The sequence below is a fragment of the Engystomops pustulosus genome, chromosome 2 (assembly GCF_040894005.1).
Source record: "Engystomops pustulosus chromosome 2, aEngPut4.maternal, whole genome shotgun sequence".
NCBI classification, from domain to species: Eukaryota; Metazoa; Chordata; class Amphibia; order Anura; family Leptodactylidae; genus Engystomops; species Engystomops pustulosus.
Genome location: NC_092412.1, coordinates 184,572,175 through 184,586,615, shown reverse-complemented (window position 1 = coordinate 184,586,615; position 14,441 = coordinate 184,572,175). Strand labels below are relative to the sequence as shown.

At 38.0% G+C, this 14,441-nt stretch overlaps 1 protein-coding gene across 2 annotated transcripts in view; it reads right to left on the bottom strand.

The window, feature by feature from the left end:
- The window catches only part of PIK3C2B (phosphatidylinositol-4-phosphate 3-kinase catalytic subunit type 2 beta), an 87,119-nt gene that overhangs the window by 12,132 nt on the left and 60,546 nt on the right, over nt 1-14,441 (bottom strand). For both annotated transcript variants that reach the window (XM_072137552.1, XM_072137553.1), the window contains exons 20-29: nt 13,513-13,620; nt 12,722-12,814; nt 9,083-9,212; nt 6,925-7,061; nt 6,194-6,363; nt 5,897-6,053; nt 4,348-4,457; nt 4,061-4,262; nt 3,842-3,966; nt 1,184-1,301 (exon numbers count right to left, since the gene is read on the bottom strand). In XM_072137552.1, the coding sequence (XP_071993653.1) occupies nt 1,184-1,301; nt 3,842-3,966; nt 4,061-4,262; nt 4,348-4,457; nt 5,897-6,053; nt 6,194-6,363; nt 6,925-7,061; nt 9,083-9,212; nt 12,722-12,814; nt 13,513-13,620 (1,350 nt within the window). The remainder of the gene's footprint in view (nt 1-1,183; nt 1,302-3,841; nt 3,967-4,060; nt 4,263-4,347; nt 4,458-5,896; nt 6,054-6,193; nt 6,364-6,924; nt 7,062-9,082; nt 9,213-12,721; nt 12,815-13,512; nt 13,621-14,441) is intronic.

Here is a 14,441-nt window from a genome sequence, read left to right as displayed (position 1 = left end):
CAAGACAAAATGTTACATAACCTCTTATTACCTCCTATAACCTCCGAGTTGCTTTTGTCGTGGAGTGTTTTAATCTGTGACTTTCCAATAATGCATTGGCCTGTAATTAGTTATAGTACATTTCTATATCTGTGACTGCCAATTATTTGTGTTGGGAGTATTCTGTTTTTTCTAACCTTGTCGGGTGGAACCACTTGGCTCGAGAATCTGGATCCATATGTGGCCCATGATACTATCCTGATGGATGGTTGTTATGCTCCTACCTCAAGAAATGGACATCTGGGGGAAGGGGGTGTTGGGATTTGTGTGTGTATTTGTTTATGAAGATCTTAAAAATGTAAATAAAAAGTATTTGATCACAAAAAATAAAATTTTGTCTACATTTTGTTACATAACTCCTGGACAGTATGACCACCAGTATCCTGCTGACTTCATATCAAATGATTTAAAGCCCAGCCTAAGAGAGTCGCACCCCCATAACGGGCCAACTACAGACATTATATATACGTACTTCATAACCAAAAACCAAGAAGTACAACAAAGAAAATGTTTAAAAAAAACCCTAAAGAAAAAAAACATCAATTTTTCGGAGGTACAATATGATATATACCCATGTACAAGTACCCTCAGCCCCAGTATTAAAGGAATTGCAAAACCAGGAGTAGATCCTTTGGTATGTTATAGGGCAGTGGTGGCGAACCTATGGCACGGGTGCCAGATGCGGCACTCGGAGCCCTTTTTGTGGGCACCCGGCCCATCACCCCAGAACACCAGAATTGTCCTGCAGTTCCAAGCAATGTAAAAGATTCTGCTTCCAGTCATATTTTGATACTGACTTCGCTACTTGGGACTGTAGGAAGAGGGAGAATTAGACAAGAGTCGAATTATCTTTGGAGGACCTCCTGCTGGCCCCACGATTCTCTGTGTACAGAGGGAAACTGGAAAGAAGCTAAAATTATGCAAATTTTCCATCTTTCTACTGTGTTGCTGCCCTCAGGAGGCCTATATGATTGAAAGTTGTTGAACAGCGAGCAATAAGGTACAGCTTTAATTTTTGGTTGGAACCTCACGATAAATAAGCAGGGTTTTGGGTTGCAGTTTGGGCACTCGGCCTCTAAAAGGTTCGCCATCACTGTTATAGGGTAACACCACCAAATTTCTAAAAGCTAAATACTGGTCTTACCTCGGCCACCTGAGGGGGTGCATGGATCAAGTGCCAAATATATGCATTCAAGTCATCCTTCCGGCGCTCTGCTGCAGCCTCTCCACGGGAACGACCAATTACAAAGCGACTTGGGAAACTGAGAAGAAAAATTTAAAGTTTCGGAGAAAATCAGATCAAAGAGAAAATCATTCCAATTAGGGCAAGTTCACATCTCAGTTTTTGTAGCTGTTATTGAGAACAAAATCCCCAGAGTGTTCAAACAAATAAACAGATCTTTCGATAAGCAAATCTTTCGATTATACCTCTCTGTGCATTCTCCACAAAGGGGTTTGGCTCCAAATAACTCATGCACAAAAACATGAGATTACATGAAAAATAGATGTATTTAGAAAAATAGAGGTATTAAAGTCATTTCAGGATAAAATGCAAATCTGGGACTGACAAGACCTATTATAAGCAAACTATGGGAAAGTACCCACCCAGGTTTCCCCATTCTGATTACATAGAATGCAGGGTTTGTCATACAGGTCTTACCAGTCATACCAGTAAAGTCTTAATATTTTACCTGATGGGTGTGGGGACAATCAAAACTCAGAGGTCACAGCAGATTCTTAAAATTTGGAGAAGTTAATGTAGCATGCTACCCACATACATTTTTACACTATATTTATGCTATGCTTATATATAGTGCTTTGAGAAATTATATAAGGCCTATTTCTAGCAGTAATTGATAATTTCCCCTTCATAAAGTCACAAACAGTATATGCACCAAAGCACATTTGGAACATTGTCACTTTTGTTATGTGAACAATAAAAAAAATCTATAAAATTTAAAAACCCCACGTTTCAAATTATTATGCAAATAACATTAATCTCTGATTTTCCTAAATGGCTCATGCAAATGACAGTCAGTATAATAAAATCATCACTCATTATAGTATAACTCAAATTTTATTGAACCAATGATAACAGATCACCTTCACAATTCTTGCATCCATTGAAGTTCTGAGTTTTTGGAGAGCTTCTGCTTGAATCTCTCCACATTATGTCAGAATAGAGTCCCAGAGCAGATGTTTTGATGTGAACTGCCTCCCACCCTCCTGATCTTTTTCTTGATGATACTCCAAAGGTTCTCTATAGGGTTGAGTTCAGGGAAAGATGGTGGCCACACCATGAGATTCTCTCCTTTTATGCCCATAGCTACAATGACACAAGGTTATCTTTGTAGCATGAGATGGTGCTTTGTCATGCATGAAAAGAATTTTGCTTTGAAGGCACAATTCTTCTGTTTGTATCATGGAAAAAAGTGGTAAGTCAGAAACTCAAGGTCAATAACCCTAAAGGGTCCTACAAGCTCTCTCCCCAGGATTCCATCCCAAAACATGACCTCCTTGCTGACGTTGCAGCCTTGTTGGGACACGGTGGCCATTCACCAACCATCCACTACTCCATCCATCTGGACCATTCAGGGTTGCACGACACTCATCAGTTAACAAGACTGTTTGTATGTCAGAGCCCACTGCAACCGGTTCTGCTTGTGAGCACTGGGGTGGCCGAATAGTAGGTTTATGCACCACAGCAAGTCTTTGAAGGATCCTACACCTTGAGGTTCGTGGGATTCCAGAGGCGCCAGCAGCTTCAGTTTGCTGGTTTGTAATGGCATTTTAGCAGCTGCTCTCTTACAGTAGTGCTGCAGATTCAACAAATTCAGTTCTTTACAACCTATAAAATGTTTTGAACCTCTACTGTGCATAATAATATGGAACTGTGCATTTTGAGTTTTTTTTTAATTTTGAAAAATATACTGTTATTATTGGGAGGTTTGTTCAGTAAAATTTGATTTATAAATCAACAGGTATTGACTTTTATTGTACTGACTGTCATTTGCACCGACAATTTAGGAAAACCAGAGATAAGTATCATTTACATATTAATTTGGAACGTGGTGTATACATATTTTGTTTAGGGTAAGAACTTCCTATAATCCAAGCTGTAGGGACAGCTTTAAAGGGAACCTGTCACCGGGAGACCCATTTTTAGCACTCCCCCAGTCCCCACAGAGCATAGTACATACACTGCCAAAGTGTTTTTGTATTAAAATTGGTTTTACAGCAAAAAAGATATGTTATATTGTACCTTTCATTAGCATCTGCTGTGTGACTAGGCAGTTGCCTATTGGGAGTGGCTGGAAAGGAGCAGTTCCCCCCCACCCTTGGGAAACAGCTACTCCATGTGACCTTTTCAAATATATGAAAACACCCATCACATGGCTTAGCGACGCCCCCTGCTCCTCTACAGCCAATCCCGAGTGTGGGGAGTTATTCATATATTTGATAAGGGTGGGGGGGGGGACTACTCCTTTCCAGCCCCTCCCAATTGGCAACTGCCAAATCACACAGCAGATGCTAAAGAAAGGTACAATATAACATATCTTTTTTTCTGTAAAACCAATTTTTAATACAAAAACACTTTGGCAGTGTATGTACTATGCTCTGTGGGGACTGGGGGAGTGCTAAAAATGGTTCTCCTGGTGACAGGTTCCCTTTAAGTACTGTATAGCACTCACATGAATTTTGCTTATGATCTTATTTCAGTTTGCTTATGAGCAAGAAGTGTTTAACAACTTCAGGAAATTATACATGGCATTCCTTTATTTTGTCCTCATCATAGAGTTACCTGGGAAGTTGTGATGATGGGAAAAGTAGCCTCAGTTTGCTATGCAGTTCCTGGAACTCCTCAAAAGATCTCTGAATATGAGTGGTCTCATGCAGACTCTCCCGTACCACCTTAATAACATAGACCTGTAACAAGCAACACACAGCATATACTGCCTGTCCAAATCTTTTTCCAAGATAACATTTTTTGATAAAAAGCTACTATAATTATTTCACTCACGTATCCTTTGTTAGGGCTAAATATCTTCTTATAACGAGTTACAAAGACATCACGGATCCTTCCATCTGTTTTCATTGTGTGAGTTCTTGAAGCAAAGGAGAGTGTTAACCGTTCATCTGACCCACTGAACTTCAGCTGGGCCAGATTGTGAATGAAGAAATTTAACTTTGTGGCTACTGATCCCAAGCTGGACTCTATGAGGCTGCAGGAGAAAAATAAAGATGCGTAAGATTTTTATATTTTGGTCGTAGCTTGGCATCTAAGATAAACAGCTGTGCTCTAGTTACCGTGTAAAATATGTAGTGGCATCAGCTTCAGAATCTTGGGGGCGCAAAGCATCATAGACATACTTTAAATCCTGCAGGTCAGACAACTCTGGAATTCCACATGATAACATCTAAATTGAAAATCAGGGGTTTAGCATCCAAACCAAGTACTAATATTTCAATAATATTGCAAATATTTCTGGAAGAATTAAAAAAAAACAGTCAAACCAAACCATTCAGCAGGAAAAGTAGCAGACCATATGAGTTTACCATGACATCACACGCAGAAAGGATGTTACTACATGTTGCAGCTGATCCATGGCAAAGCATTCAGACAACTGCTATTTGCTATGTTGCAAGTACGTGCAAGCATATAGGAAGCCCAGTTGTAAACCATGTGCAGTTACCACAGCTCTTCCAAACGGGTACCCTTAAAGTGAAGCTGATCGTAGATCAAATTACCTTGGCCATATTGTAAAATCTTTCTTTTCCTTTTGCAGTGAAACCCTTTGAGAAGAACACTCTCTATTTTTTTTATTTCATTGTTAGACTTTTCTTTTTCACATTATACTATATGAAATCTACCCTCCTATGAGCAACGCATGCCTTTAAAAGAGTAATTGTCTGCTTAAAGAAGACTCACAGTCTATACATTTTTGTATTACATTGTAGTTTTATTTATTAACATTTCTTTTTTTTTCCACTTTCTTCAAGATTTTACCTTTGTTGTATTAAAAATGTACTAAATTGAATATAGGAATGCATACTAATATATGCATCTCTATTCTTTTAGAAATGGCCTAAAATTATTTTTTTTATTAATTACAGTAATTGAGTTGTGGCCTTTACTCAATGCCCACTTTATCCATGGGGGAAACAGGTTGGCTCAAGTTTTCATATTTAAACTTTATTCACATCTATGGAAATGCAGGAGGTAGCCAAGAATAGTGTTTGGGTTATCATCAGCTGTACCATGGAGAAAGAATGGCACTGGCAATGCTTGCTACTCAATTTACACAGGAGGCCCACATTCTTCAGTGTGGGCCACAACAGTCCAATGGATAAGGCATTAGGTTAAAACTTAGTCCTATCAATCGTATTAAAACACATGTATCCTTTCCTTAGATATTATTAAAGAGGTAAGTCAAGGAGCAGTGACCATGCGCTGCCTTTGTTCCCTTCATTAACAACACCATTATTCCAGAGAACAGTAGGGATGTGACCTCCTAGAAAAGGGATAAGTGTCATTAGTTTGATAATTCCTTTAATTAATAAAATAGAAAATGCCGCAAAAGATAGGTCCTATTCCTGCCCGAGTTTGCAGCCTGTACTGTCCTTTTCTATTATCAGCGCGTGAGTGGCATTCACCAGCTGTAAACAATTCCATATTTTCATCATATTTTCAGAATGTATAAATATATGAGAAAATCCTATGAATAAGATTATAAGGTCTACTGTCCATTATGCAGCCATATAATGCTGTAGATGCAAAACTGGCCTAAAACTTAAAAAAAAAAACAAAAAAAAAAAAACAGTGCTCTTCATATAAATGTAAGTAAATTGAATTTACCAATCCCAGCAGATTGAGAAACAGATGAGTATGTTTACGGATGAGATTATATGCCTGGCAGCATAAATCTACAAAATCATGGAAGCGACTGGATGTCTTGTCCCCGCCATTAATTACATATGCCATATCTGATGTGAAGACAAACGGGGCACGGTCCCTGTAGTGCAAAGAGAAAATACGTGCAATTATCAAAACTTTGTGTTGTAGACAGATCCTAAATTTCAGTCTATTTCTATGTTCTATTGGACATAGTTTTGTGGAAAATACATCAAGCCACAAATACAGAACTATACCAACCGTTTAATGTTTCCAAACATTTGTGCATGACCCAAGAAGCGGCCAAAGTCTATGTGAAACATGTGACCACTTGTCTTCAGCATGATGTTGTCATTGTGTCGATCACAGATCCCAAGTACATAGGTGGCGACACAACAACCAGCACAGGAGTAGATAAAATTCTCAACTGCCTGGACAAACAAAGCAAAAAAATATTTATCAACAATTATAAACATAAGTGGATTACTGACTAATTGAAACTGGTCAACAATTGCTAAAACAAAATTGATATTCACTGTTTCATCAAAGAATTTTTTGTTGGTCAGCAAAACATCCAAAATGTACTATTAAAGGAACCAGAGACCTCCTTTTAAAAAAGAATGTATTTCATGATAAATCACAGTGAAGCTATAGGGGTAACTATCACTATAAATATTGCGAAAGTTTGCTCACCAGGGCTATACAGCTGCACTCATCACCCCTCCCCTGCATAGAGAAGCGAGCCACCTTAAGACAGAAAAATACAGGACATGTCCGTGTACAGTCATGGTGTGGTGAGACAATGTGCACTTACTGCACTGTGAACGGGTGCCGTAAGCATCTATGGGGACCAATATATGTGTTCATGTGCAAGGGGCCTAACAGACATAGTCCTGATATAAGCCAGAGGTGTCAGGGATGCCCAAAAGCCCAAATTAATTGGCAAACAATAATGATAAGTAAAAAAAAAAAACATTAAACCCGCACATTACCTTTTCATACTCATCCTCCGTGGGGTTGTGCTTTTGAAGCCAGACAGCAAGCGGTCTGTCTTTAAATGAACCAGTGACCCCATGTTCTACTTGGATCTTCCTGAGAGTTTCTGCAGATGGTATCATCTCAACCATACCTGTCATAGAAAGAGTAGGACAACCGTAATAGTAAAAAAGAACAAACATTTTATGTATAACAAATATACTGTAAAGCGGAATCAATAAAATAGCATATATAGGGTTTGGTTTATGAGAGTTCTATCATGTGTTGAATAATGTCTGCTCCTATAGTTTGCAGTTCTTGGAATATTCCAAAACATTTTTTAGAATTCCCTCTTATATTAAATTTGAAGTTATTTGAAGATGACCAGAGAAGAGTCACTTATTGGAGTAGATGAGTCACTTTAATAGGCTGAAGGGAGCGCATCACTTCAGACTGCCTCTATTTTTGGTACCTAGAGCCACGGTTCTAGTTTCATATTATAGATTAAAAAATCTCATCATTCAAATTGCTTCAGGATTGTGGATATATGATCAAGAGAATGGGAGATACAGGCAGTTTATTGGGAGATCGGCCAGAGTATAGATCCACGTTACAGCCTGCGAATGTTCATGACTAAACTTTTCCTGCGTGGCATAGGATATGTATCTGGCGGTGCATGGGGGCTAGGATTTCCTCATACACCGATGCATGAGTTCTGTTATATGATAAATGTCCCTCAAGGTTGGTAATTGGATCTGCAGCCAACATTCCCTCTCTGGTACTGTAGATCACAAAAGTTTTTTTTTTTTTTTATATAAATTTTTTTTAAATTAAAGTTTTAGTAAAAATACATAAACAAATATATGTTATTATAATTAACATTCCAGTTCTAAGTACATTGTACAGAAAGAACTAAAGTTTTTTCCTCTTGTAATATTCTACGAGAACTAAGATAATTTACTTTACCTTTATCCAATTATTTTGCAATTGATTTGTTATAGGTAAATGGCAAGTGTTCACATAAAAGAGGTAATGCTACAAATTTTATTTTGCACACAACCTGAGGAGGTTAGTAGTCACTTTAATTTTGTCTCTGGTTTTCTGTAATCACATAGAGATTGCCATGTATTTATTGATGGAATCAACCTTTGGACATTTTTTCTCTCACTGAACTCAAAGTTACTGTCTTTCAGAAGATTAATTAGAGCACTCACATTATTCCTTTACATTGTGCACAGTGCAGACAGTTCAACATTAACTCCTCTGAAATTGCCAACCTGTATGCATTATTTATAGCTTTTCCCTGCCAACACCTCAAAGTGAAATCTGAATATAGAGGCTTAGTGACAGTTCCAGTCTCCGGAGCACATATTAGTCAAGGCTATGACATGGGAGGACCCGACATAAAACATCCAGACTGCCAATTGCAAAACAGCTAAAGCTATAACTGAAAAACAAATATAAATACCAACAGAGCAGAAACAAATATGTACATATAAACACAACTGACTCAACACAAAACATCTGCTAAACTCCTCAGCTCAAATGAAATGCTGGAAATAACACCTTTTTCTGGCAGAAAACCTTGGTATTGCCAATTGCTGCATGAGGTTTTGAGAAATTTATTGAATGATATGGACAATACAAATGTATAGCACTTATCTATAGTAACTCATCTTATCTCACACAATACAAAACCTGTTGTTCATTACATCAGTACCTTGCTTGTATGGAGCTTAGTTGCAGCTCTCAGCTTCATACATGGCAGGATGCTATGCCAGCCAATATCAGCTGATCGATCAAGATGCCTAAATATTGACGATGCATTCAATAGGAGTAAATGTAAAGAATTGCCTATGCCTCTTGATGTACCCGTCAGGGGGGGCCTTTGGGGTGGTATTAAAAATTCCTCCCTAATGAGGCACAGCAGCACTGATATATATATATATATATCTATGATGTTTGTAGTCCTGTCCTCAGTTCATGAAACAGGCCACTGTACAGTTCATGGACTAACCATGGGCCATAAGGCACATTACACTTAGCAGTCTTTGACATACCTTCTCAAAATAGAATGTATATTCTAGAAACATGCATAGCAGTTTAGAGATGTTTTAAATTCCTGCTCATGGGGGTACTTCCAACTAGTAGATATGCAGATTCACATTTACATACCTCGCCCTCGTCCTGTGGAAAAGCAGCGGAAAATCACCATACGCATGTCTAAACCCTCTTGTATCCAGATTTTATTCATGATGCGGATCATCTGCAAGGTCAACATGTCCTGTCGGAGGTCATCTCCACACTAATGGCGAAAAAAAAGACAGTTACACAGTGGAAATTGTTGTAATGTATAAAGTTGCCAATTACAATGCCCATTGCCACATCCACCCCGTTTCTTTGGCTCATTATACGTTTATGGACTCCTCATCGGTCTTTACAGCATGACCATATATATTATACTGCTACTCATATTATATTTATTGTAATTGTAAGGCAAAGAGTCACCAGTTGTAACTAAGTTTTTTTGTTGTACATATTTTGAAGGAAACTTAATTTTTTTTTAAAAAAAAAGCTTCCACATCAGTAACTATATTTAATAAAAAAGTTATATATCCTGCAATTCTCACTTTGGATAGTAGGCTGAATAAAAGGCTAACACAAGCTAATTTTTTAAAGTTTTTTCTATGCAGTAGTCGTGTCATTTACAGCAGACAGAATTACAATAGCAGACAACACCTCTATTGAAAGCACATTATTGCTTCCATTACTAACAAACTGATGATGTAACATTATCTACACCCCCTATCTGCACAGAGCCTGTCCAGAAAACTCTCCATAGACATCTGACTGTAAGCTCCAGACCACTGCTGCCAATGGCCATGAGGCTGCTGTAAAGTATAGCACTAAATTATATTACTAATGCTCAGCCAGGAGGGAAAGCCACCAATCATTGACAGAAAATAAAAGGTAAAACCTACAATCAGAAAATAAAAGCAGATTACAAAAGAAACTTATTTTGGTTTTTTTTCGGTGTCAATGAGTGAAAGAAAAAATTAGCAACACTGTCCCTTTAACCCCTCATCTCATCAAAAAAATTTTTTACGTCAATTCCTTTGACAGACTATAACTTTTATATATTTTTCGGTCACTAAAGCTGTTTGGGGTCTTGTTTTTTTTTTTTTACACCTTATTACAGGTGGTCCCCTACTTAAGAACACCTGACTTACATACAACCCCTAGTTACAAACGGATCTCTGGATTTTGGTAATTTACTGTACTTTAGTCCTAGGCTACAATAAACAGCTACAACAGTTATCACAGGTGTCTGCAATGAAGCTTTATTGTTAATCCTGGTTCTTATGACATCCCAACATTTTTAAAATCCAATTGTCACAGAGACCAAACATTTTTTGACTGGGGTTACAATAATAAAGTATACAGTTCCGACTTACATACAAACTCAACTTAAGAACAAACCTACAGACCCTATCTTGTATGTAACCCGGGGACTGCCTGTAATTATTTTTAATTCAAACTTTATAAAAATCTTACATTGTTCTACATTGGACACTTAGGTGACATCCTTTGATTTCTTATATAATGCACTGCACTGGCACTGCCAGTAATCATTTATTTATAAAGCCTGCACTATTCTTTGTACGGCGGCGCGTCAGAAGGAGTACCCTTAATGACCGTTGTAAAATCCTGATCGGATAAGGAGTTAAAGGAAACCTACCACTTAAAAGTGGTTGTCCTTACACACAGATACATGGCACCACCTCATGGTGAGCTGGTGCTGGAACATATTTTCATTAATAGAATAAAGCCAGTACCAAAGATTTATAAGTTATATTAACATTTATCTCGGCACACCGCACTATACTGTGCCCACTATACTGATACTGGCTTTATTCTACTAATGAAAATATGTTCCGGCACCAGCTCACCCTGAGCAATACAAAACACAGCCACAGATGTAGTTTATTCACAGAGGGCTAAGATTTAGTTCATTGCCCTAATGTGAATACAAGAGCACATGAATAAGGAAGTACCTGTACTGCTGAGAATCATAACAACCATTGTCCCCACAATGGGGAAATGATGTTGTGAGAAATGAGAAAGATTCTCTGTCAGCACATATACAAGGACACGTCTATAATAATCTTTAGCCATAATGAGGAAGTAAAAATACAGGTGGCATTTCAGTGCAATATTATACTGTGTATGTAAACTACTTGACTGCAGTATACAACATATACTGTGCAAATGGAGCCAAACACTATGGGGGAGACTTATCACTGCTTGTAAGCCAGTTGTACAATCGCAAATTGTTGCACAGTGCAAGAATTTGTGATTCTTACAGCTACTACACCATCTCCATGCCATGTGGGCATGGCGGTGGCGGACTGGGCAGGTACGGTTTTAGCACGGTGGCCTTGCAGCCAACCTAAGCCTCTTGATGTATCCCGCGGGGGCGTGGCCACGATAATAAGCCTGTCTGTTTGCCAGTACAGGGAGTCCCGGGTTATGTACAATATAGGTTCTTTAGGTTAGTACTTGAATTTAGTTGGATTTTCCGAATTTTGAGCTGTCATAGAAACGAGGATTATCAATAAAGCTTCATTACAGACACCTTACAGCTGATTATTGCAGCCTGGGACTTCATCTAGAGAGCTTCACCAGAGGTCACAGTGGGCAGAGAGGTCAGTCTATAACTAGGGGACATCTGTAGGTCGCACGTCCTTAAGTCGGGGACAGTTTGTATAAGTATGAAGAGCATATATGTTGAGAGCTTTCCTGGCGTATATGCTCAGCGTATACGTAAATGTAGTATGAACCTAGACTTACCAACTGCTGTGTGTCTACACAGATGATTAAAGCAACAATTAAAGTACAGTGAGGCTAGGATCACATCAGGTTTTATGTATACACAAGGCATATCCATCAGGAAAGTTCCCAATGTATACGTTCAGCATATACATAGTTTGACACATCCAACTTGCATCGTGTGCTTGCTGGAACTTTGGGCCAAACATTCAGCAAGCACACAATGCAAGTTGGAAGCAACCAACTTGTTCTTGGCCAGTAGGCCTTATAATAGCAGACAGGACATAGTACTTTCCTCCGTTTACACAGCAAGTGTCATATACTGTGCAAAAAGCCAGATGTAAAGACCTAACAATTGCTACAATCACAGTGACACACCAGCACCCAATTGTAATAACCCCTATGCACATATGTCTGCCCTGTGTCTATTTTTTATTGTTACTAATGTATTACTTACGGTAATATTTAATATGGTCATGTTCACCTGTATTGTGCTGTATCGCAATGTCCTGTAACTATGTTGATATGTACCCAAGAAACTAGCAAATAAGGAACTAGAAACATATAAGAATGTGCCTCTTGTATTGTATGTATGTTACTGTAACGTTAAGTCCATCTCTGAGTAAAAATTGCCGGGATACTATGTACAAAAGAATTTCCCACCAGGGGATTAAAAAAGTATTATTGTATTTTATCGTATCCTGCTACCTACTGAGTAATATGTATGGAGGTCAAGTCTATAGTGGGTGAATACAGCAGTACTGCATCCGCCCGGCCTCCACTAAGAGTATATTAGGACAGTAATATCACTGGGAAAACATGTGAACATCTGCATGAAGTGTCCTTACAATGAACTGATCTAAATGCAGCTCAAGATGAGCTACCGTATTTACCAGAGTTTAAAACTTTTAATCAAAGTGTATATTCCTTTGTAATATTACAAAGGTCTCTCACTCTTCCCAATGGACAAATATGGGTGGATACCTTAAAAATAATAGGAATATTTTCTCCCAGTGGATCCACATTCTGGAAAGTAAGTTTTAGAGGTACGGCATTTGAGTTAAAGTGGGAGCAGCCCTGGTAAAACAAACACACAGAAATTTACAAATTGATTGATAACACTTACACATATATTGTGACATTCTCTAAAAATCCACCAAATGTATTATCCAGAGTAAACCACTGGCATTATTTGTATTGGTGAGTAAATGGAATGAAAAGGATCATGCAAGCTGGTGTCCATTGTCTCATAGTATATACTTTTCCAATGATTTATGTGATGGCAGAAGTTGTACAGCAGTACGCCATATAACCTTAAGTCTTCACACTCATGTCCACAAAATAAGTTGTCTGACCACCTAGTATGCATTGGCTACATAGTTCTATAAAGTTTCCCCTGCTCCTTATAGAAAGAACAGTGTATTCTACGAAAATATTTTGAGAAGGCTTTCAGAAAAAAGTTACAACATAACTAATGTACATACATCTTATATCTCCGTGATTGTACAGACCGATACAATAAGAAGCTGTTACAGTTACTACAGTGAAAGCTGTAAAAATCTATTTTTTAATGAATTCCATTGATTTTGGATTTTTTTCTAGCTTCCTAGTGCACAGAAATGTAAAAGCTGTGTAGGATTGCATGGGAAGGGTATAATAACCCGGGAAGCCCAATTTGACTACTGGCACAAAGAGCCACATTGATCAAAGAAAGAATGAACAGTATTCATGAAATATGGTCAATGACCTACATGACTAAAGATCTGGAAACCTACCTGAGGCACAATCCCTTTTACTAGAAGGCTGGGGCTTAGTGGCAGTCGACACGATCCATTTATAGAGAAAAAATGCTTGACATCTTCTAACCCATTTTTCAGGATTTCCTATGAAAAGGAATTATTAATATTTATTGTAGAGGATTTTTATACATTTTTTAGCACTCAGACCCGAACAAGAAAATATTGGCAGAAATATACATCATGTTCATATCACAACTAGCCTGGTAGTACTTAACAGTTCATTTTATTAAAGCAGAATTTGGTAGTTCTGTGGCCCCAAGTAAAATTATGTTGGGGGTGGGGGATTCCTAATGAAAAGTTCAACTTGGAATGGCAGTTGAAGGAGTTTAAAGGGGTTGTCTGAGACTGAGAAATTACTTATGGGTAAATCCCCCCCCCCCCCCCCACGAATAGGACAGAATGACTCAATGGGCAGATTGCGGCAGATTTATCTTCATTAACCCCTTAACACCACTGCCTTTTTTCATTTTTTACTCCCCACCTTCAAAAATCTATAACTTTTTATTTTTCCATGTACAGAGCTGTGTTATGGCTTATTTTCTGCATAACAAATCACATAACAAATTCCAAATGCAGCGAAATTGGTAAAAAAACACATTTGTGCCGTATTCTTGTGAGCTTGGATTTCACTGTATGCCCCAAAAGACATATCTACTTTATTCCTTGGGTCGGTACGATTACGGAAATACCAAATTTGTATAGGTTTTATAATGTTTTCATACATTTACAAAAATTAAAACCTTCTGTACAAAAAAGTTTTGGGGGATTTTGTGGTCTTCTGGCACTAATAACTTTTTTATACTTTTGGAGGGTTTTTTTTTTGAGACTTTTGATTACGTTTTCAATGTTATCATTTTTAGGACTGTACGACCATTACGGGGTTAAACGCAGTGAAAAAACTTTAT